Genomic DNA, 25496 nt, shown 5'->3' on the forward strand with positions numbered 1-25496 from the left:
GAAACATGTATGCTGGATCACAGGTGCCACTTCCAGTGACACCAGGACGACACTGGGATTTTTTACATTTAACTTTGTGAATACTTTTAGAAAACTACTTAAAACCCCTACCAAGTGCAAGACAGTTGATTCTGACCTCTTTTCTTGAGACACAATAGCCCAGTGGAATTAGCCTCCATTTATGTTGATATAATGTGTTCAGAAAATAATTGATGGTGACCAAATTGAGCTTGCCAAGGGCCTCTCTTTAGGTTATAAATTAAGATAGGCAATATTTGAAAGTAGAGATCTTTTATTACACATGTCAGTATGGTTAAAAAGCACAAGAAAACCTTTTACACTGACTAGCTTTTCTCCTATATGTATGTTACAAGATTCTTCTTAGGCTCCAGACCCTTTGAACTAGGCACACAAGCACAAGTCCCTTTTACCATCACTTATCCTCAACCACTTTCATTTCCATCCTTTGCACAGCTGTGGAAGAACCCCATGCTATGATGGTGATGTAAAAGTAGAGGCTGAGAGATGCTACCATAATAAAAATGGTAAAATAATCTGGTATATAAAGCCATTTTCTAGAAGTTTTAAGTTCAAGCTGTACACCGAGCGACAACGTATGAACTTATAAAAATCAAGTTTTATTGACATATTTTAGGTACAATAAACATATTTACATGTTCACATTTTAAACATGGAATTACACGTAAAAAAAAAAAGCTTGTACACGAGATCATCTTTGTGTTTCCATTTTTACATTCATTGAAATAGGTACGACAGAAAGATCTCTTATGCAAATGGAGGATTTGGTAAAGTTCAGTATTACACTCAAGAAATTAGCAGTCAACACCTTGTGCAGATGATGCCGTAGAAAACATGAGGCAGACGCACTCCCAGTGGAGTCAGTATGATAGAGTCGGGCTGCTGAACTTATATCCTGAACTGCCAATAAACAAGCTCTGCAATCCAGATTAGAGCAGTACATTTGAAATTATTCTCAAAACACCCAAATATATACACGCTGCTTAAGACTTTACAGGTTAGGAAGGATCACATTCAGTAATAGTAATAGGAGGTAGAATCGTGTCGACAGTGTTCGCATTTCTACGTGGCAATAAGAAAAAGTGCTATTACTATCACTGAATTCAAGAACAGAACTCCTGGAAAAGTGAAAAGGATGAAAGAGTTGTTAATCCTGTTGCCCTGGCTTGTCACAAATGCTAAAGCATGTAAACAACATGTTTAAATTCTCCAACACGGGTAAAACTGCAAAGCAAAACTGTTAAGTGATGCTTCTCCAAGGCTTTGGGATGGGCAGCATCTCCTAAGATGTGATACCTGTACAAAAGCAACCTCAACCTACACCAAAGTCTGGAAAGGAAAGTACAGAATGATGGGCTTTCAGGGTAGGAGATCTAGGCTTCAGGAACACTAAAAGCACTGAAAGAATAGAAAAGAGAGCGAAAGATCGAATGCAATGCACTTGGGCAGGAAAACATCCAGAGAGATGAACAGAGTGAAAAGAGCAGGAACAGAACAAGGATACAAATATCCTTGAAGGAATGGAAAAATGGGGGCAAATGAGATGGAAATGAAGTAAAGTATAGGGTAGAGGCAAAGGGTACCACAGGAAAAAAGAAAGTTGACTTATTCCAAGGGAACTTTTATCAATAAAATTGTATGCAAAGGTACAGAAGATCAGCTGTGAATAAATGAGTGTTAGCATCTTGTCTTTGCTGTAAGTGAAAATCTCTGTCCATTAGAAGTTAAACTGCTGAAAGACGCTTCATCATCTGAAAAAGAAAACCTGCAAACAAATGGTTTTGTTATTCTAGAAAAAGAAGTAAAACTCTAAGGGTTTCCAAACTCAGCCCGAGGGACACTAGGAAAAAAATACAGTGCTTATTAAAAACCATTAGATGCACACAAAGAAAATCCTGAACAAACATAACATTAATACAGCAGTGTTTGAAACTGATCTTCCAAGTGACTACACACATTGCAATACAGCTACATGTAACTGTACATAGATTCTTTTACAAAAATATTTGTAATCTGTAATATTGTTTAAAATTTAGATGGTAAAAATCACTTAACCCAAGTGCTGTTACATTACTAAAAGCCATGTAACCTGTTGAAAAAGTGTTTGTATAAAGCCCATTTCCAGTTAGTTAGAAAAATCAGTGCATCCAACCAAGAAAGGAGAGAGCAACACAGGCCCCTAAAAGACCCCATGCGATTAACTTTCCCCTTGAGGTTTTCTTTAGTGCAAAAAGGACCACACTTTCCACCAACATATGCAGAGAAGTAGAAAATGGAGAGTTTTGTTTTCTTTTTTTTTTTTAAATTAAAAACCCCAATCCTGCCAAAAGCAGCATTATAAAGACCAAAATGATCCTTCCCAACCATATTATACCAGAAGTTGGCATACGCAGGGATCCAATATGAATCTGTTTTTGTACACAAGACCCTGTGCTCATGTGGATAATAAGTCATCTCCACGATTAAAAACCAGGTTACAAAAAAACCTTACAGAAAATCCTTAGGATTTGATACTAATTGAAGGTAAAATACTTTCAAGTATTATGTTTATGAATTAATTAGAGGATAAGGCATGATTTAAGGTAACATTGAAACAAAAGCCCTATGTTACCCTAAATGACCTTTATAACATAGCTAACTTTCTGCAATCCGTTCAGGATTTGTTTCCTTTACATTTAATTTCTCATCGAACATGCTGCTAAAAAAAAAAAAAAAAATAAAAGCACAAAAAAAATGCATTTAAAAAGAAAGGTTTTGCGTGTCTCTGAACAAAAATGTGTTTTTGACAGCAAACAGGTGGAGCCAGATTTCTATTTTCGAGTATCATGACTCGAGTATCACAGACACAGTACTACAGGAAGGACAAGCACAACACAATACTATGCCAGAGAACAAATCTAGGGTATCTCTCAAGTAGACAAGACAAAAAAAACCCAAACCAAACCAAAACAAAAAAAAACTCAAAAAAAGAAACCCCTCAGTGTCCCACCCACCCTCTTGCCCCAGCTACAAGGGCAACACACCCACACACACATACAGACATGCAGTTACTGTGTGTAGTGACAGGAAGTGCCTACAGCAGCTTCCAGGAAAACTGCATAATTTCAAGATAAACAGACAAAGGGTACCATATTTTAAAAAAAGATAAAAAAATTCAGCACCAAGTAAAAGATTTTTTCTTATACCAAATAGCTAATGCTAAGAAAAAACTTGAAGATACCACCCCCCAAGGTTATTCTGAAATAACCTTTAATTCTCATCTATATCCTTCCAGTGAAAACCTAACACGGAAAAATTAAAAGGCTCAGCCTGCTTGGCATTTAATGGCTAGAAGGACTTTCTTACAGAAATTTGGAAATCCAAAGTGAATCCAGATTTAAACTAGGGGAATAAACCAGGCATCTGAAAATATCATACAGAGTGGGTGCTCATATTTACCCTTCTATCCCAAAGTCATCCTGGAGATACATGTGCAGTATCCCTGCCTAAATTTATTCTCTGCCACTGCTCAGAGATGAATATTTGCGTGGCAGCTTCCCTGGCTATGAAGGTGCTACAGACCTGCCCTCCTCCTCCTCCTCCTCCTCCTCTTCCTGCCCAGCACCATCGACCCCGAGCGTTTCCAACACTGCCATCCTTCCATCACACAGCACATGTGCCTCACCAGTTGCCAATATTGAGATGAACGTGCCACATGACCAACCAGAATTACGTGCAAAACCAAAATATCCCAAACTTTTGAGAACAACATTACACGACAGACCTAATTTGTACCTGTACAGCACAATGGAACAAACCTACAAACCCCAGGCCTTGGTCTGACAGTGCACTGTATTTCCCCTCAAAAGTTAAAGGACAGAGTTGTCTTAGGTTTTTTTTTTAATAAAACAGAAGTAGAACATTCTACTAATATACCACAGATCATATGGGTAATCCAATCTTTTAGTCAAGGCAAAATATGGTTAGTTATAAAGTGAATTTTCCAGTGCTATAAGATGGAAACAAAATAATTTGGGGAAAAAAACAAACCGGCTTCATATAACCACCTATTGGAGTTGCCTATTAAAATAATTATAAAATTATGCTAATAAAAACTGAACAAATAATACACAGATCAGGATATATGTATTGACTTACTATCATCTTTATAAAAATTTGAAGATATACACAAAAACACATCAACATTTATGGAACTGTATCCATTAAACTTGGATAAGACAACACAAAAAAACTAACAAATAGCTAAGATGTGGTTGACTGTAAGCACTTTGAGTAACATTTTAATTTTAAAAGGTCAATATTTACATACTACATTAAATGCCTATTTTTCTTTCCATTTTGCATCATATTGTGAGTTCATGATAAAGAAAGAACAAGATAATGGTTGCAACAGATCTTCCAAGAAAGTTAACTTAAGATGCTCAGATTTATCTATGTGCTGGAAGAGAACATGGCAAGAACACTTCTGTCTAGCTTTACCTCTACTTCCTTTGGGGTTTTTTTGGGAGGAGACAACAAATGGATCTAAAAGAGCTGTATCATCCAAACTGATCAATGCCAAGAGATCCAGTTTTAACTTAGGATTTGAGAACTAAGAGAACACAAACATTTTAACAAATGACTCACCTAATTGCTACTTTTGCTACTAAGTTTTTTTAAGATTTTAGAGAGACACGGTGACAGCAGAGGGTGTGAGTATGTATGTATGTGTATAACAGAACAAATATAGACATACATACATATAGTATGTTTACATACAGTAAATATCCAGGTACTGCAGTAAGCAGCTAAATCAAACCCCAGCAATCCACCCATACCCTGCCTATGCACAAGCAGTAATCTACTGCAACTGCTGTTAAAGAGGATGCATCTAGTCATTAAACAGGCATTGCTTACGTCACTCCTACATTTAAATAGATCTGAGGCCATTTCATGTCTTTATTCCAAAGCCACACATTTGTCTCAAAAAAAGAATTAAAAAAAATATAAAACCCCACTGAATAAAAATTTTTAAAACTTAAGTTGGCTGAACCTCAACCTCTTTGGGATGGATTCAAAACCCAAAGCAGGAGCGTTTCTCCAAACTTCTTTGACTTTTGAATCAAACCCATATTCTTAGGCTCCAAGAAACCCTCTAACCCCAATAACATTTGCTTCTGACAGGACAGCTGATCAACTGCAGATGTTCCTACTGCTGAACTCAGCTGCTGGCCTGTCTGACATTGGCATCTAACCCAGATTTTCAGGCACGCACTACTATCACTCCACTTCGAGATGTCTTCCCATTCTTCTCATTGCAGAGAAGCTGTTCCCTAACAGTGTAACTGTTTAATGACTTGTTTTAAAGAAAAGCATTTACTTCTTAAGAATAAAAATTACATAACCTGGGGAGGCAGTGTAGGGTCCTAGAGCTGACGGTGTGAGGAGTTAAACAGCTTGGGGCTTGCAGGTCTTCAGGATCGGGTCCCACCGGGCACTTCCTGCCTGCAGCTCATGCTCTCTCCTGGGCTTGTGTCTACCCTGAAGCACTAACAGCACTTTATGTATAGTAGCTGTGTTGGCTGTTATTAAGCATTATGCATAAATGGGGAACGATGCAGGTGGGTGTAGACCTCACTTCCATGAAAAAATTCCCATCGTATTACTGTGTCTCGTTATTAAATGTAAACGGACTTAGGGTATTCTCTCAATTGTTTTCCCCAGCACCACGTTATTACAATGAACAGAGAGCAGGTTTACCTAGAAGACTTTCGACAATACTTATTCAATTTTTGGTAACTTATACTTAATTGAAAATCTGGACCAAAAGTGTAAGAAAGCCAATCAGGCATTTGTGATTTCGTTACCACTAACTCAAAAAAAAATTCTAAAAAAATTAAAATCTACGGTACTATAAATTTGCTTAGCTCAAACTTTTCCACTTGGCACACCTATTTTGGACCCCATTCATAGCTCTTTCATTACATACCAATAGTGCTCTTCTGTGGTCACTCAGGTAACAAGCCTACAAGGTTTCTGTAAGTGCCCCCCCTTCAAATAGTAGGTGGAGTGCTTAAGAGTATTCTTAAAATAAAGCATGAAGCAAAAGCTCATGGTCTAAAAACTAAGGAAATGTTCATAAAAACTGGAATCCAATATAAAGATGACATTTTAATAAGTTTATTCATAAGTAACTGAAAAAATTGTTCCTTTGGCAACACCATCTAGATGGTTCTAACCAAAAGGAAATGTTATGAATTTCACTTTGAGTAAAATAAAAGCTTCTTAATGTTTGCAAAGAATTTTTGGGATCTGACATGTTCATCAGATATTTACAATGTCCTTACAGTCCTATATGTATCGGGAACAACACATCAAAACAAGTCCTTTCAGTTACGGGTTTCTTATGGTTCAGCATCAATCACAAAATAAATCTCAAAGAAAAAAACTAATCAAAATAAAGCATAAGGCAACACTAGCCCAAAAGAACTATCAGGAATGCACCACTCCTCCTGTGTAACATTTTTGGAGTGACCCACCAAATACTTCTTTTTCCTTGTTATTCAAAACAACCTAATTACAACCTGGAGTTCACTGCCCCACGATGCTGAAGGGTGAAGATCCCTGTTTTTAAAAACCAAGGGAAAATACAGCAGTGTAATTCCTACACAGGGTTTTATGGAATAACTGGATTTGGAAAGAGAAGATGGAAGTCTATGTTGGAATAGAAAAATGCAAAGACAGACTTATTTACAGAGATCGAAACTACAGTTTTCCAGTGTCACCTCCAAAGCTTCTCGGCAAACTGCTATTCATGAAACAGACCACGTTCAAATCTATGCAGCAATACCTTCTGTGCTCTCAGATATACAATGCAACTAATGTGTTTTGTTTAGAAAAATGAGTTTTCATTCAAATACCTTGCAGTGAAGATAAGAGCAACCATTATCAAATATTCTTTGCTATGAAGAAAGTTTTTTAATCTTTCGCTGTAAACGTTCTCTCTCAAGTCACTGTGGTCACACAGTAGGATCTTGAAGAACAGTGTCTACATGCATTGAAAGCATTTTGAAAAAAAAATTAATCTCTAACTCCATGTGGTTACAACAGAATGTGATGAAACCGAACAGAAATTCCACCTTTGCAGATCCTCTCAAACCCATCTCTTCTGGAGGACATCTCCGTGCTTTCTGTAGTTCAGCAGAGCAACCAAAGACTAAGTTGAAAGGTTTCACAACCCGATGGTTTTGCCACTGTGTCTCATGTAGCTCCACAGAACAGCTCAGTGAGTGCCGGGGCTTCTCTCAGCAGACATCACTCAACAATCAGTGCCACATTTATGTGGGACAGATCTATCATGTGCCTGTTAAAAGGTTAAAGAAAGTTAAAAACACAGTACTCAAACTGATTCTGGGAGTGGAGAACAGGCAAGGAGGTTTCTCTGAAGGTCACTAATAAATAGATGCAATATTGAGATGAAACATTGAGCAGAGGAGACTGATTTTATCTTTTGAAGGGAGGGAAGGAACTGAGGCGGCAGCAGTGCTTAATTATTTACCTGTGGAATTTCTGTTGAAATGCTAAAGCATGTGCTGGCTCCTTAAATTTTGCTATGGCTTTCCGTTGTTGAGGAAGCATCTGTAAACTCTGCAGAGACAAAACCCCAAAAAGATAATAAGATAACCACTTATTTTGCACCAAACCAACTGAAATTTTGCCATATTTCTTTTTTTCAGAAACATATTTCAATTCTTTTACTGGTGCCCACGGAATGGAAAGAGACTTCTGAGACTGCAGTCAGAACCCCAGCTGAAAGTCTTTGAGTTGGTGCATTAAGGAACTGTACCAACTGCAAAACCCAATCTATCACTCATTATGCAAAGGTGACAGCTCTTCATTCAATCTATACAGATGAACCAAACCCCAGAGCCAAACTCCCACCAAGTCAGAAATGCTAACTGGTCAGAGCTCAACTTCCCACACAAGCACCTGGAGTCATTTACCTGATGTATGCTAAAGGATCAGGGCTTTCCATGCGTTAAACAGGGCAGAAACAGGAAAAAGTGGTAGGTTTTGATCTCTCGACTGCATTATCCTCACACTGTTTTAACAAAATAAGTGGACAGCTTTTGACAGACACCACCACAAAACCCCAATCAAATGGATTAGGTCACCACTTCCAAGTCCTCCTAGTAGAGGGAAATCATGGAACACACATCTACCCAGGCAAGTCCATCTGATATGTGCTTCTCATGCTATGAGAGCAGCATTTCACAATGCTCTGTGACAAAACCCCATATGTAGTACTGACGTCTCCAAAACTACAGCACACCTCAGTGAGGGCTGGGGAGAACTCATGTCCCTGCTCCCCCCTGCTGCAGCAGGAACTCTGGGTCAAGATGATTCCAGAGAGCAGTCCTGTAGCCTTGGTAATAAGAAGTTATCACACTTACTAAGATTAAAGTTGATGCTTTGAGTTAGCACTTTAGTTAGAGTAATTTTCAAAAAGACACTTCGGAAATTCGAGAAGATGAAGCTTAACACATCAAGTAGGTACACACCCAACAACCAATGAGAACATCCAGCAAATATTCAGCATCACAGAATACTCAGGATGGAAAAACTGTGATCCTCAAATCCCACTGCCTGTGAACACAGGCCACAGAGATTTCACAGTAACTTGGTTAAAACACATCTGAAGGCTTCAATAGTAATTTCAAAGTTCCATGCCACAGTGATTTCAGTATGTCACAGAACATTTTGGATGTTTAATGGCCTATGCTGTGGCCCATTAAAGACAATTGTTCTGATTCAGCTTTCAGTTGTTCTTACGGCTTTGGATGCAGAATAAAGAACTACTAACATTTGACTTTTCTGTGCGTGAGCTTCTACATAAAGTCAATACAGTTTTATGCTGAGTTTTATATAAATTTATATATGGACACACACATAAATGCATGTATACAGGCACCTTGAAACTTTTCTATATCATAACCTCTTGATGGTTAGGTATGAACCTAATTCTCTGCTCCTGCATCTTGCCTGGAACTCAGCAGCATCCCCCAATTTGGATGATTCCAGCACTGATGGTCAGTCTCCAGGATTTTGAACTTTACCTGCAAAAATTCTGTATCATCATCATCTAGATTGCTAAAAAAGTACCACAGATCTTCAGACAAACAATTATTGATTGGGAAACAACATACAACCCCACTTGTTGACACATTTTAAGGGTGACATACTTTAAGACCTCTCAGTGAAAGAATTTTTACTCCAACTAATGTGTTCCCTGTTCATTCAATCTAATGCAGCATTTTAAGCAAGATGTCAAATGCCTAGATGAAATTTGCTATTAAAATTGCCTATTTCTATCTTTTTTGAACAGGTAAGACTCTCTTGGTAAGATACTTAATTAACAAGAGCCATGGTACCTGATAAGTCATATTTCTTTGTATCTAACCCTGACAATTCAGCTTAGCCACTTTCTATAACTTACCTATCCGTGATTCTGAAGTAATTAATTTTGGCGTAGCTACCTTGCACCTTCTTGTAATTGACAGGGAACTTCCCTCTCTGCAGGAAAATCACAGATGTTTAATATTTCCATCACTCCTGTGATTTCAAAGTGAAAGCTGAGTAAAAGTTAAAGGATTCAGCAAATCTAAAAAGCACCAGCAGGTTAATTTGCATAGTATAGTTTTTGGAAAGCTGCTATGATGAAAAGGTTTAGCTAAGTCACTGCAACTTCTCAGTTTCTGAGATGGTAGAAATGGGATTTAGCTTTAAAAAATACCACTTGGCAGATAACTTTTTTTTTTTAATCAGAAAGCTCTTCACACAGTTAAGCACATTTTACCAGCAAGAATACAGTCAGGCTGCAGGAAGCACCAGTGAAAGACCCTGGATAAAGCTCATTTCTCTTGGAGATTATCTGCTGGAGTGGGTGACAGAGGTGCTGAAGTTTGTGTTCTCCTCCCTTACTGATCTCACTTTTTTATGGTTTAAAGAACTGTATCTAACACACATCTTCCCGACACCACTTTTCTGGTTAGAAAAGCCTTTAAATAAGATTTGGAAACAACAGACCTGTAAGAGTTGACAAAAAAAAAAGTATCTCTGAATTGCAGTTAAAAAGAAGTTGACGCTTTTAATATGAGAAAAACCTGTTTGAATCACTGAAAGGATGAATATTTCAGTGAACAGCTGGAAAAGAAGAGCTGCAAAAGAACCCATGGACTTATCTTTCCAGCTGCACCCTGCATGTTCTGCTGTCACCTGCTTCTCTCCCCTCTCCAGAACCACCTCCAGCCCTCCGGCTGCCAACTAATCCTCACCACAGCATCAGGTCTCCCTCAACCACCACAGCAGATTTTCCCAAAGCTTTTATGCTCCAGAGTCCTGTTGTGATCAACTGAAGAAAGTGAAGCTGTGTTTGGTGACTTTTCCCACAAGAACTGAGCTATTATTGCATTAATATTCTTGAGATGCACAAAAGCAAAATTTGATTTTGCACTTTATACAATCATGATAATAAATTATTGAAAAGCTTCTCATTAATTAGCATATAAAAATTTGACTAGAGGAAGACATTCTGGTACAGTATAGACTCATTAACAAAATTAGGCAAAGTATCTAAATATTATTATAGATAACTTATTTATACTTTCTTATGAATTAATAAGTTTATTGACTGACTAGTTTGGGTACTATGTTCTTACACTGTATTACTGCCTTATTTTCCAAAGCAAAAAAAAAAAAAAAAGAAAGGCAAAACACTAAATGCATTTTAATATTCAAATGCTTTGGCAATGAGGCATCCATTCTTGGATAAGTCTCTGAAAAACATCTTTATCAGATTTAGTTTCACTGGTCAATACAGACAACTATGGAAACCAAAAAATAACCTATCTGATGCTTCACTGAACTGCCCAAACATTACCCACTACTCAGCCCAGGGTAAGGCAGTAACTTCTAGCATCAGTATCTTCTCAACTGCTGTAGTTACACATGCCTATACTTAAGACCAGAGTTAAAGACTGTAAAACAAAGGATAAACTAAGAGTACACAAACACTATTTCTGCATTTGGAAACTGTCTGAAAAATTTTAATTTAAGTTGTTTTAATACAAATTCTCAGCCTTCGCTGTACTCAAACTATGGTAGCAAAAATGATGCAGAATCACTTTATGTTTGTTTGGGTATATGATCTGAGTTGGGTATTATTCTGTGACCTAAAGATTTTGAAAGGTCAGTCAGGGGAGGCAGGGAACAACCAGCCAGGCAGCCTCTGGATACCAGCAGGTTCTACCCATTATCACTTGACTTCTCCTTTAATGGGAAGACACTCACTTTTCCTCCACAGGAGACTTCCTTGTTGCCACATTGTGCTCCACTAGAATCTCCTTCTATCATGAATTCCTAAACTGAAATATCACACTCCTCCCAAATGTCACAGTTCTGAGAAAACAACTTCATTCACATCTTCTCTTTAAGTTGACCTACTCAGATGTTCACCAGAGGATGAAAACCCCTTCCTGGATCCACTCAACTGTAAAGGATTGACAATACATACAATAACTTCCAAGGGATTTCAAATGACTGGTTACTTTACAGATTTGGATGTACAGATCTACTGTGCAAGCACTTCCTGATAGCAACCTGAGATCAGAGATATTCTGGGCAGGTTTCCATTTGACTCTGGAGAACAGAGATTAGATTCTGACATATTCCCAGCATTAAAAATAAAAAACTAGTTTGGGATGAAGAAGAGTATCTTATATGGAAGGGATTTAGGCAGCACAGAGCTCATGCCAATCTTGACTGTCTCCTTTTTCTGCTTCCTTAGAAACCACTATAGGAAGATGTAGATCTTGGGTTGAATGGAAAATGTAGCAAAAACCAGTATTTCATAATCACTCATACCTGTGATTGAGAGTTTGCCTGTAAACTGTTTTAAAACATACTAATTAATTCAACAACTTAAAAAATAATCAGCAGCTCTGGCTTTTTCTGCAACTGAACTATTACCAGTGACTGAAGTATGAATATCATAAAAGGACCCTCTGCAGGGATTTCTTTAGGCCTGCAGATCTACACTGCACTGAAATTTCTCCTTTACACACTCTGTAATTAAATCCACATTGTACAATATTGAAATAGCTGGTATGATTTTGGCAGCACATTAATAAAGCTTCATTGCAAAACCCAGAGCCATGAGACAAACAGTGGGACAGCCATAAGTACCAAAGTGAGTTTGGCATTAGGAGTGCAGTCCATATGAAGCTGCTAAATAACATCTATCCAAAAAAAGTGTTAACTTTCCTAACCAACATCATCTCCAGTGTGTGATCCTCCTAAACAGAATGATCGGATTCTATTTATTCTTCCCTCTCATTTATAGATGCAGATACATTTTTATTATCCTTGCAGTCTCCTGACACCTGAAGCATCTTTCCTGGCAGCATCACTTCCCAGCCACTACCAGAGGCTGAGACAGAATGTATCCATTTCATCCTCAGCTGATGCAACTGATCTCTTCCATCTTCTGTCCCTCCTTCCTGCTTTTCAGCAACTTTTGACTTCCTACTATCTGTCCTTAAAAGTGCTCAGCTTTCCATCTCTGTATGCAAGAGGAGGTGAGGAGAAAGACATCTGTAGCTCCCATACTGCCCTACAGCAAGGCTGAACTGGACAGGCTCTTGTTGGAGCTGCTCTCCTGTTCCCCCAGCCCCAAGGCTGGAGCAGGACTGCCCACATCTTCTCCCACAGCTTCTGCAACAGCTGAAAATGTTTTCTCAGGCAGAAAGACCACACTGGTCACGACGTCAGCCTGTGCACCTTGTGTGCTGTGCCTCATGGAGAACCCCCCTGCTGATCTGCAGGAGCCCTCGTGTTCTGGGTCTGTGCATCCACGTGTGCTTGCCATTTCCACCGACACCTCTTTAAGCTGAAAACAAATCCAGCAATTCGGAATGCAGCGCCAGGGCAGAGAGCTGCCTTTACCCCAGCTGAGCACTAGGTAGCACTGTCACCCTTAGAAAGCAGAGCAAAGCGCATCAGCATTGCACTTGTTTTTCCTTTCTGAGATCACAAATGGCTAAGTAACCAGAGGAAAACCCACGTTTGTAAACTACTACAAGTACAGCAACAATTCCAACATTCTCATCACCTCTGATATACAATGTTTTGTATACAGAGTTTTTTCCTCTTTTTTTTTTTCCAGCATCAGAATTTATTACCTTAAGTCTTCACAAAGCAATACTGAGATTTTGCACTGATGTTTTATGTTTGCAACCATTTGATGTATGAAAACATGATTAAAGATGATGATGGAACACCTGCACGGAATTATCCCTCAGTACTCAAATTACCTGGAGACCTAGGAAATGGTCCAGTCTACCTGCCACCATCCTGAAAAAAGCCAATTCATCTGAAGGTAGCAATAACTAGTTGAACACGAGCTTCTTTAGACAGCATAAATGTTAAACCCAGATTCAAGAGCATTAAAAAAAAAAAAAAATACAAGCACTGTTTTTCATGACCTTTGCAACTTATTAGTAATCTGCTTTATCAAACGGTTCTGGATGGATATGTACTGAATGTCACTGCTCCAGTACTGCCCTCAGGAGACTCCATTTTGGTGATGTGCTCAGAAATCTCCTGTACTTTCCACCACTTTGGAATACATAATTTTATTTATAACATGTAATTATTTTAGATTCAGTACTCGAGTTTTACTGCAGATACATTATTTGTTTCTGAAAGCTTACCCTCTCTAAAGAGTCTGACAGCAAACTGTATGCTGAAAGGAGGCACTTGTTCTGCTAATTTCATCATGTTGGAGCTGTAAAATGGAGCTATGATGAAAGAGAGGTTCCTGGAATCCTAAAGATTTTCTTTTATTCAGTGTCTTGAGAATCTTAGTGGTATTTTTTTCTCCTATATTAATATCAAAGCAGGTTTAGTGAAGCAGGGATAAGAATTAGAATCTTCAGTGATTAGGCAGTAGAGGGTATTTCAAAGGTTATATGTGGGAAAAGATCATTTTCTCCATTTCTAGAGTATGGAAGAGAAGAATGGTGAATTTCCAGCTTCAAGTCCAAGTCTCCTCCATCTTCTCTTATGCTACACCCAAACCCTGACAGAACCACCACCTCAATGCAAGCTGATGGCAAAGCTTGGAGCACTGAACATTGTAAATCAAGGGAAGTTTTTAACTTCCCTTCCCAAGGTTTGTACAAGGTACTTGCACATTGAGAATGATACTGACGTGAAAAAGCTGAGAATAAAACCACAATACTTTTGTATCCAGAAAAGCAAAGTAATCTCTTCCTCCTCGTTCACTTCATTGATAAATTATAGACTTATTTGTGGAAAAAGTTAAAACTTTCTGTTATGCCAGCAAGGATTCACTTACCAAGAAAACACATGCAGGATAAACACACTGTAAAACAAATATCTGGATAGTTGGAAACAGAAGCTGGTGTGGGATCAATTACTCTAGAGATGCCCCAGCATGGAAGGTGAAGATTAAGCAGAGGTCCTCTACCAGGTGGGACAAGAGCTCATGATCTATTCTTCTTGTCAAAGAGCAGAGAGATCCTTGGGAAGTATTTCTTCCCCTTCTTTGGGAGCTATGCCTCAGTGCAGGCATTCCCATGGTTATGTCTTGACTGCAGCAGAAATTGATACACGGGATATTTGGATTTCTGAGCTGTGTTTGGATGTCGCTTTCAAGCAAGATGCTTGTTTAAACATTAGAAGTGTATGACCTACAGTTTGTGAATCTTTAACCAGGGATTTGGGTGTTGGACAGCTGACATGTGTCATTTCAAGATACTATGCAGGCATGAAAACAACTCCTTAAGTTCTGATTCAGATTTAAATTTCCTTTACAACTGCATAAAATAAGCACATTTCCCCCAAAGACAAGTAAAATGAAAAATTCTCTCAAAAGCTCAGTTGATCAAGAAAAATTTTGTTGTTTATAGTCAACAGCTAAACATAGGATATTCTACACCTTAAAGACTGAGTCAGACACAACTGACTCACCATTCCCTCCTCTTACTATTTCTTCAGCTCCACCAGAACACCAGCTAAAAACCTGGGCACCTTGCCTAATTTCTGAAAAAGCAGCTAGAATTTCACCTTGCTGTTTTCGCACAATAGCCATCTCCCCAAATCCCTCCTATTTCAGTTCATCAAGCTGCAACACTTCACCTCAGAAGATCAGAGCTCTGCACTACCCAAGATCTCTTTTCTCTGGTCGTGGCCACGACCTGCCCTTCCATTCACCACTGGGCTCTCTCCAGCAGCTCACTCCTGCACTCCTCGCTGCAAAGCCACTTACATGAAATGCATTTTGAAGGAAGAATGAGGAAATAACCAAGCAGAGTATCCCTTTGCTGCCAGAGCCTCCTGACCATTCTTAGTTGCAGGGGATTTTGTACAGCACTGAGTACAAATGCTACTTAGAACATTAATTTACAGCCACAAGAAAATCCACTCATGCACTTCAGGATGTTGACCTCTTTGAAAATCTAGCACCATCTGTGTAAAAATGGTTGCTGTGAACAGCAACAATGCAGGTTTTCAATCATTCTGTTTTCTGTTCTTGTCCTCCAAGTCACGAAAAGCTGCTGCTGCCTCTTCCTCATTCACTGCATTAACACTTTTGTGGTGCCACTTCTCACGGCATCATAAAAAAACAAAACCCAAAAGCTGAATATGCCATATGGTAGAACCAGTCTCATATTCTTCCTACAAAAGGATCACTTCTCCCCTGCATATCTCACCATCCACATTTGTGAAACATCATTCAGTCTCGAACATGACAGGAAATTTCTAGCCTTCTACACATCACATTTGAAATTCAACTGTAGATTTAGCATAAAACCATTCTGCATCATTAGCTAAATTCAAGCTTCTCTTTCAAGTACTACTTCCAGATCTCTGATAAGGTGAAAATAGATGATAATTTAGAAAGTATAATTTCCAAAGTTACAGTTGATGATGGTGCAAGAATGCAAGTTCTGTAGGGCACAGGTATGTATCAAATCCCACTAGAAAATCAGTTATAGTTTTTTCTCCTATAAATACACCTTTCTAAAGTGGTCTGTAACATTGAATTGAGAGACCAGAGTTTGGAGTCTGCTATGAAACAGCAAGTCCTGAATAAACTTTTTAGGACGTTCTCACTAACTTCTCTCTACTGCGAGTATTTCCTTGCAGGGATTCTATTTATCTCCTTCTAATATTCTCATGCAAGATTTAGCAAGTAAACATGGAATAAATGTGCTTTGGAACTGTCTGAGTAATTTCCTAGAGTACTACAGAACATGAAGGCACAAAGTATTTTGTGAGAGTAGTTTTGCTTTCCCAAACAAATTAAACCTCTCTGAATTGACGATGTAAATAATTCAGCATTATTCTGTTTACTAAATTGGGACGAAGTCAGGCACAGTGTTCATCTTTAGGAGAGCAGTGTGTTTTGAAACAGAGAGATGATCCCTCTAATAGTGAAGTCTCACAGAACAGGCTCCAATTCATGCATTGTATTTGTCTGAAAAATGTTGATCCTGTCAAAAGGAGCACTCAAAACTGGGGAAAAAAAAAATTCTCATCTGTGTGTTTCATTATTCATTGACTGATATTTTCAAATGTAGTAACAATAAATCAGACAGGGCCTCCTAAGCCCTTCACTACTTTGAAAACCTCCTGCTTTCCGTAAGTCATTTAACTGACACATCAGTTCCAGGAGGCAGTTTACGAACAGAAGCTGCACAGCAGATACACCAGTGTGTGTGTGTCATAACCTTGCTCACAGGCCCCTACTAAAGAGAAACTTCTAAAATAATGAAGGATCAATAAAATGCTCCAAAGAAGACTGTGTTTTCCTCTGAAAAAGCATATGGTGCTACACAGTATAAAATGTCCACTGGGTAGTGGTCATTAAGTGCTTGTACCCCAGGACTGCGATGACAGGAAAAGGTAAATGTCAAAACAGAGAGTAGGTGCAAGCCAACAATATAAACACAAATAGCAACCAAAAATACATTTGCTTCGATATGGTCATCTGGCTTTAAAAACCTCACAGAACAGACAGGTTTGTATTGTTTAAGAAAATGTCAGATAGCACAGGAACTCCAAAATGAAGGAGAATTTTGCAGCAGGAATGTGATGGTTAGCAAAATCCTCCCGTGCCTCCCGTGCCGCAATATCATCACGTGCCTGTCTTTGCTACCAGGTGTAGCGTGTGTGGGTGGGGGTGCCTTCAAACATAAATTACCAATAAACACGCATTGTATTTAGTGTCAGGGAATTAACTGAGCTTTCCGGAATGAAAGCCTTTTGGCACAAAAATGATAAACCGAGGTTGACCTACCTGAATGGGTCCCACTGACATCAGCAGGTTTTTCAGTTGGACATCAGTAGTTGATGAAGAAAGCCCTTCAACTGACACAATACAGGGCTGAGGTTTGCACTCCACCACTCGCAGGTTCTGTTTATTTGGCATCAAGCGTCCTCGGCCCATCTGGCCTGCTACTCCTCTGCCTCTGCCGTGCATAATGACCTGCCAACAACAAAAGTAACAGTATTTTGATTTACTTACCTAGTGATTCTGCTTACTGCATTTGACAGATGATACAAAAGTTGGCGATTTACTTAAAGACTTGATTAAAGTACACACTGATTTTAAACAGTTTGTTGCTGTTCGCCGATTTGAAAGGCCACTTATTAACATATTCATCCACTGCTTATACAAACCTCTTTTAGAAGGGCAGCAAATATATCGAGTTATATATATTGCATTCAGGCTAAAAGCCTCAGTTCTAGCTCAGACTGATCAACTAAGCAGTGGAAGGTCTCGGACAAAAGCATATAACCTAGTTTTCAACACTGATCACATCTAGCAGCATGTGTTCAGCTCCCATATTTTGAGTCTGGACAACAAAACCAAGTTGATCCCTCTCCTTTTTCTCTTCTCAACCCACAGGTAAATTTAATGTACTCACAAGATCAGCAAACTGCTTCAAGCACCTCCAGTACTGCTACTAACTCTTGGTCTGTTCTAAGAATGGAGAAATGGCTAAATAAAACAACTTTTTTCAAAGCTCCCCTCCCCCAAATCCTGTAGGATCTGGCACCACAGCATACTCTGGAGCAGGAAATGTACGGATTTAATTCTTGCAAATTAAATATTGAACAGTTGGAGAGAGGAAAAATAACAATGAAACAAGAGTAACAAACATTACACAGAGTTTTAACATTTAACATTGAGTCAACACAACACAGTTTCCCACTTGGAAAGCCTATGAAGGGTAACAACTTTTCACATTCTTCTGCATCAGCAAGGAAACTTTATCCTTACATGAAGCAGGAAGATTATGGCCAACAGTCCAAAACCAAGAACTAAAGGCCAAAATACCAGCTATGTTCAAGGCATGTGCCAGCTTGCAAATGCAGAGAAGGCACACGGTGCTGCTGCCCTGACCCTTCCCTGCCTCCTCCCAGTGCACAGTCAGTGCAAAACATCAAGTTACGAGATCATCAGCTATTTTGAGTGACACCAACTTCGGGGATTCAGCAAAGAGCATCCTGAAATAGTCGCTGTGTGCTCCCTACATATGCAAGAAACAGCCAGAATAAAAGCTTAAACACGACTTCAAAAAACCTCTTGGTTTTAAAGCCAGAAAGTACGTTGCATACCACCTCCTACTGTAGCTATCTCGGGACACATGTATTTCCCCAGGGAGTGCTGTGCTGGCCAGAACGTCAGCAGATGAAGAAACCTGCAGGCATCGCCAGTCTGTGCTGGGTACAAACAAGTCTCTCCAGATTAAAAGCTTTATATGCAATTATGCATCTCCTGGGTCATGCAGCCCTGCACTACCAATTGACAAACAGAATGCTAGTTATTAATAGAGCAACACAGCTACACAGTGAAACTTCCACAGCAATACGCATCTAAAAATCACCTTTTTAGGTTGATGGATTCCCTGGATGTTTTTGACTCCTTGAGGAGCTGGTGAATGGATCTGTGCCTGCTGCTGCTGTTGGTGCTGCTGCATTCCCTTTGTCAAAGTGACCTTCCGCACTGGCTGCTGTTTTGGCTCCGGGGGTTGTTGAGGCCGCTGGGTCTGGCCCTCTGGGTGAAAAAAGCCAGCATCCTCTCCCCCCTGCTGAAATCAACAACACAACAGCGGCTCAGTGTCCAGGCACTGCACACCCTCACCCTGAGCAGCCTCCTGCCACATCCAGCTCACTCAGAGAGTATCCAGGGCCTTGCCTGCTAAAGCAAACCGGTGGCCACGGCAGGCACGTGCAAGGGTTCAGCCTAGAAATTGCACTTCAGCCTAAAATAAATCCATGGTATCTGAAGAACAGTTTACTTTGTTTGGACTTTATTATAATTACAACGTTCAATAATGTCTTTTCATATTCAAAATGGCAAGATGTTTTCATTTTTCTTTCTAAATCATTCTTCCTCCCAGGGTTACATGTGTTATTTATTACTTTTTTTTTTTTTTTAAATAGAGACATTCACATTGCAGAAGAAGGAGCAAGGCTGGAAGAATCAGGCAAATACTCTGCTCATCTTTAAAATTCCAACCTCTCTTCAGTTAAAAACTGGTATTTATTTTGAAGTGCATACTCATTCTGCCAACTTCTATACCAGCAGCTTTGTAAGCAGTCTCCTTCCTCAAACACTGTACTAGGAACAGTTCCTCAAGGGTTGTTTTGGTTTTTTTTTAATTTGTCTCATAAAGTTCTTATTATATTTATAATCACAAGCACAATGAAACACCATCTCAGTGCTTCTCTCTTCCAATGTAGCTCTTTGTTACATCTCTCAGTGCAATCAAGCACAGTAACAGCAAAAGCTGAAAGCACTGAAATTATTCCCTTCCACTGCCTCTACCCAAACAGTTCAGTTTCTTTTACAAACAGGTGATTCTTGAATTTGTGTCTGGTTGTCCAGATCAGATCAATCACTGCAAAACACTTCATGGAGCAAGAGACAGCAGAGCCTGACAAAACATCAGGTACTTTTGCATCTATAAGGTGCATCATACTATTGCATGGTTTCAACAGCAGTATCTATACCTTGACTGGACTCCAACTTTAGAACTCAAATACTAGTGAACATTTTATCTGCAGGGTGAAGGCTTTGCCTAAGTCCCAAACCAACTCCTGGTAACCCTGCAAAAGCTCTCAAATAAAAGGCATATCTAGTGAAAAAAGTAAAATATTATGAAAGCATCTTTACTTACAGAGGGTTTTTTCCCCCTTCCTTAACTAATCACAAGCCAAATCTACTTTGCATCTGTAACACACGTCACAAACCAGAGGATTTCATACTGGCACATTTCTTGTGGATAAGGAGACAAAATACAGAAGGAACAGATTTATAGCCTAATAACAAGATTATCTTCATTGACAATACAAATCTTTACCTCTCAGCACTAAGTAAAAGCAAAAGAAACACTAAAAGGGACTAGTTACTAAGTCCCTTCACTATCATTTCGTAAGAAATAATCTGGTACAGGTGGTACATAGCACAGTCTCACGTTTTCAAGTTCACTACTTCACGATTCACACCTCTAAATCAAGGCCTCTGTATTAAAAAGTACATGAAGGTTACATCTCAAGAATTCAACTACATAAATCCCAGACAAATGAGCCTCACAGACTCTTGCACCATCTACACTTCAAAAGCACAGTCTGTCATAGGGAAAATCTTGAACCTTGTCCTGGTTTTTGTCCATAGTGTCCAAAGTGAGAAAGCCATAGAAATCTGCACGTCTTTCCCACCTCTAATGAAATACAGGGTGTTTTTCTCTGTTTTTCTGGCTCCACATCTTCACAGAACATTTTGTATACAAACCTTGGAGAGCAGCGACTAGTGAGAAATTATAAAGCTTTCCCTTCTGAGTTTCTCTTCAATTACTATTCAAAAACATAAAAGCAAGAGCCCTCTTGAAAAATCCAAACATATACACAATACCTTACCAGGAAACCAGCATTAAATCCTCCTCATTTTAGTATTAGTTTCAGTATCAGCATCACCATAAGCTCTATGGCCTGATCAGATAATTTCTTATATTCAACTCTACAGCAGCTGCAAGATGATGAAACTAAAAGGAATAAAAAATTCTAGGAGGAATTTAAACACTATAGCTGGGAGTTAAAAATCTAATCTCTGCTAAATGCCTGCTGTGAAAACCATAAATATTTGCAACCATTTCTTTCCAAACCAAAAAGTGATCCCGGCACATTGGAAGAGCATCTGAGAGCAAAGCCCTCAGGTACAAAACACACTGAACATGCTCATTACTGAAACTTCAAAAGCAAACAATCATTTCACATAAAAGTCTAGGACGGCCAACAACCACCCAATATTTAACTACCAAGCTCAATTATCACCAAATAAAACTAAAACACAGAGCTATGTAACAGAGTCAAAGGTATCAGCACATAACTGGTTCGCACTGATGAAAAATCTGATGGGGTTTGTTCCCTGCTGGGGTCCCAAATGCCACCTCTGGGCTTCACTGCTGACACGATGCTCCTGCAAAAGCCTGAAAAGGTAGAAAGATCTCCGAGCTTTTTTAATGAATTAATGTATTTCAGAAATAAGAAAAACTTACACAAAACAATAAAGAAAGGGAATGGAACAAGATCTGTTTGTTCCTGCAACAAGAAGGAAGGAAAGGCAACTGGATCAACCCCTTTCTTTATACTACTGCTCTGAATATTTACTGGTTTCGAGATGACTTGGAGATGGGAAACAGAGATGAAACTGCAGCAGTGCTTCTCAAGAGAGCCACTTGGTGCTCAAGGACTAAAAGAGCTCCCTCCAAATCAGCAAGACATTGTTTTCTGTTGCAGGCAGCCTGGCCTCAACAGAAGGCAAAACCTGGTGGTTTTCTTAAGAAAATAAAAATCAAATGTGACTGCCAGGTGACATGTGCCTAATTAGCAAAATGACACAGCCTCGGAAGATGTATTTTAGCAGCAATTCTTTTTTCACTGGTTAAAGATGTGACAAGGACAAGCACTGAGCCAAAATGAGCAACCTCTGCAATACCATGTAGTGGCAAATCAGACTCACCACCACCATCATCCCTTAATCTTTGACACAAGACAACCAGTGGCTTCTTCAGACACATCAATGACAAACCAAGTCAAGCAAAACACCTGCAAAGAGCTTTTAACATCTGGACTTAAAGCTACAAAACCTCAGAGCATTACTGACAGGTCACATGCTCACGCAACATTAACATTTTGGAGGAAAGGACATACAATTGTAACGATGACTCTACATATGCTGACTCCTGATGTTCACTCATGAGCTAAACAGTGAGCTGGCACCAACATAGCAAAGCTACAGGCAAGCAGGTAAGTCCACTGCAGCTGTATTGCAGCACCTGCCCCAAACCACACCTAAATCACAGAAGTTAAATTGCTAGCAACTCTTCTACTTAAAATGTCTCAGCTCTAGCTCATCTGAAATCAACTTTTGCTTTTCCTAAAGACAATTTCTGTATAGTTAATTTTTCATCAGCTTATAGCACTGCCCTCCCCACATTTAAATATACAGCAACAGAAGGAGGTATTAAAATTTTAAGCCTCTTCATGTCAAAATATATTTTTATCTGATTTCTTTCCTTTAGTATTTTGTAATGTACAGGGTAGCACTAAATTTTTCAGAGATGCATCTATTCATCATCATGGCCTGTCTCATAAAATCTGATGCACAAAGTGCTGAAACCAGGTAGAATACCATAGTCCATCACAGATACCTGAGACTGATGGATACAAGCTGTGATTTTATAGCTCAAATTTCCTCTGAAGTCTTCTGCATAAAAGTGAATTTCCATTCTTTGTCTACAAACCAATAAAGGAAGAATTTTTTTTTATTGTCTACTCCTTACTTTCTATGTTATAAATCATTCTGACCTTCAAGCTCTAAATTTCCAAGTTTTACAAAAGGTCTGCCTTCATAGAATATACCAAGTTGGAAGGGACCCACAGGGATCATCTACTATATAGCCAGGAAAGAGTTTTCCTGAATGAAACTTTACCATTATTTAGTTAATTCTGGAGGAATGAAAATGCCCTTTTTTTAAGTTTTAGGAGTTCTGTTCATGTATACAGCAAGACTGTTAGCAGTGCCAAAACAAGTTAATTTCAAATACTGTGTGTAAATAGAAAAACCTCAAAAGATGGAGGCAGATGGAGTTGATCTACATGTGAATGTTTTTCAAACTTCTACTGTGTAAAAGTTTGCACAGTCAGACCTTCTGAAATTGGACTAAAGAAAGAAAAAACGATGCCATTCAACGGCCAAGAATTTTAGAATTGATTCCCTGAGGTTGTTTTTCAACAATCTCTCACTATACATATCTATCTATAGTCAATGTTGTGTTTTGAGAAACGTAGAATTCTGTCAAATATGAGATTACAAATTCTATAAGCAGAATTTTATGAGGGACTGCTTAAATTTAGCAAGCTGAAGCCCTCCACTCTATCACAATCATTATGACAGTTTTATGATGAAGATGAAGTTTATTTGCCACCAACATTAGCAGGACAAATTTATTTATAACGAATGCTTTAAAATGTACTGATAAAAATGCCTATTGATACTGTCAGAGCTGCTTGCAATTTGACAGATCAAATCTTATTTTCATTCTTAAACCCCATGAAGGAATGGTATCACCAACTTGCATTCTGTAGTGAGCAAATTGATTAATCCTCCTCTATAGAAATCTCAACTCTTGATTACACCTATCAGACGTTAAGCAGCATTATTCTACAGTGACAACACTTGACAAATTCCCAAACCATTTTTCTCAGCCTTTGTGGCCCTGCTAGCTTGTATTAACCCTGATGAAAAATTAATTTTCCTTATCTTCTGCTAAACCCCAAAATCCAAATCCGCCAAACTGGCAACTCTTTCTGTAAAGGTATTATGAAAACCTCTAAAAGATTAATTGCATGTCTTCAGGTGACATTAAATTAATTTCTGTACTCGTGACAGACATTTGATACTCCGTACTGAGAGGACAGATAACATTGTCAGGATACACAGAAGGACAGTGGTGCAGTGTCCCAGGGCAGCCTCTTATGAATTCTCCTTTCGATAAGGCCATACTTCACTGTCATTGGCACTGTTAGTGATCTTGCAGCCCATAGACCTCACTGCACAGGTTTCTATTAACCACGACAATGCTGTGTCTATCCATGTAATCTTTGTAAAGCTAATTCAAAATCATCCAGTAGTAAAGGGATGCGCATGCTGGATAAGGCACTTAAAGGGAATAAACTCGGGTTGATTTGTGTGAAAATAACACACAGAAGCAAAATGTTGTCATCTTTTCTTAGATGCATTATAAATCAAATTCTCTGTAGCACGATGAAGACCTAAATCTTGCAGGGAAATCTCAGTCCAAAAATGTGCCATAATTGATTTCTTGTAAGAAAGGAGAAACCCCATAACTGTTACCAGTTTAAGTCAATATTTCTAGAAATTAGTGCCTTTACAGTATCACAGCAAGCTGGGGAAGCGAAGCATCCTTTAGGCTATTAAATTCATCTTCACTTTAAGGACTAGAGGAATGACTGTTCATCAGCTACATAGGTTTTCATATGTAAACTTGTATTTTACTGATACTGTGACTGACTGTATTAAAAAAGACAGACATCTACACAGACAGCTGTGATCCCCATGTAACCAAGAGAAAGAAACAGTAAAACTATGTAGAACAAGACTGACTTTCATCTAATATATATGAGTATTTTCTCACTACAATTATCAGAAATGTGTATTAAAGGCAAACCCCTAATAATGAGCTATTTCTCTGTGACTGGTGCTCTAAATGCTTTACCACTTTCATACACCTGGTTGACAGACTGGGGACCTGGGAATAGGAAGCCTAATCACTTGCCAAACATCCCACAACCCAGTGACATGACCAAGCACTGTTTCTGAACAGTTGACGATCTGTTTTCAATCCGTCAAGTGCCAATGAGAAACACCTGGAGACCTTTTTTTTTTTTTACAGACCTTCTAAGACCTTTAAAAGTCTTTTTTTTTTTCCCCCAAGTTCAAGAATACAATACTTAAGAAAGCTGCTCTCCCACCAGGGTACAATACACTATCAGCAGACAACTCACCATTAACAACTGGTTTAAGATATACTAATGGTCTAGTTTTGACTCAAAGTACACACAGAAATAAACTACATCAGACTACATAAGTGATAAAAGAACCAAAGCATTCCCAGTTCACACCAGAAAAAAAGACACTTCTAGTGCTGGTCAGCAAATTATGGGTTATTGTTCCCAGCCTAAAATGTTTGCATGGGGCAAACTTAATTCAAACAAGAGCAACCAGGCTATGCAATAAATAAATAAAATGCAGAAACAGTTCCCTTCCTGTGCTACGCTGCTTCAGTGAGCCATGGTATGAT

The 25496-nt window shown here is 38.8% G+C and overlaps 1 protein-coding gene across 7 annotated transcripts in view; it reads right to left on the reverse strand.

Moving 5' to 3' along the window:
• Positions 1–617: 617 nt before the first annotated feature.
• Positions 618–25496, reverse strand: part of RBM33 (RNA binding motif protein 33) — a 102566-nt gene continuing 77687 nt past the window's right edge. For 2 of the 7 annotated variants that reach the window (XM_051812881.1, XM_051812878.1), the window contains exons 16-19: positions 18996–19199; positions 17402–17590; positions 7577–7665; positions 618–7381 (exon numbers count right to left, since the gene is read on the reverse strand). In XM_051812881.1, coding sequence (XP_051668841.1) covers positions 7333–7381; positions 7577–7665; positions 17402–17590; positions 18996–19199 — 531 coding nt within the window. In that variant the 3' untranslated portion in view covers positions 618–7332. Of the gene's footprint in view, positions 7382–7576; positions 7666–9115; positions 9135–9514; positions 9592–17401; positions 17591–17761; positions 18089–18995; positions 19200–25496 lie in introns of those variants that run through there. The other 5 variants (XR_007908641.1, XM_051812879.1, XM_051812880.1 and 2 more) reach the window with 5 other exon arrangements.

This window comes from Manacus candei, unplaced genomic scaffold (assembly GCF_025592945.1).
Source record: "Manacus candei isolate 608988 ecotype Guabito, Panama unplaced genomic scaffold, ASM2559294v1 h1tg000089l, whole genome shotgun sequence".
NCBI classification, from domain to species: Eukaryota; Metazoa; Chordata; class Aves; order Passeriformes; family Pipridae; genus Manacus; species Manacus candei.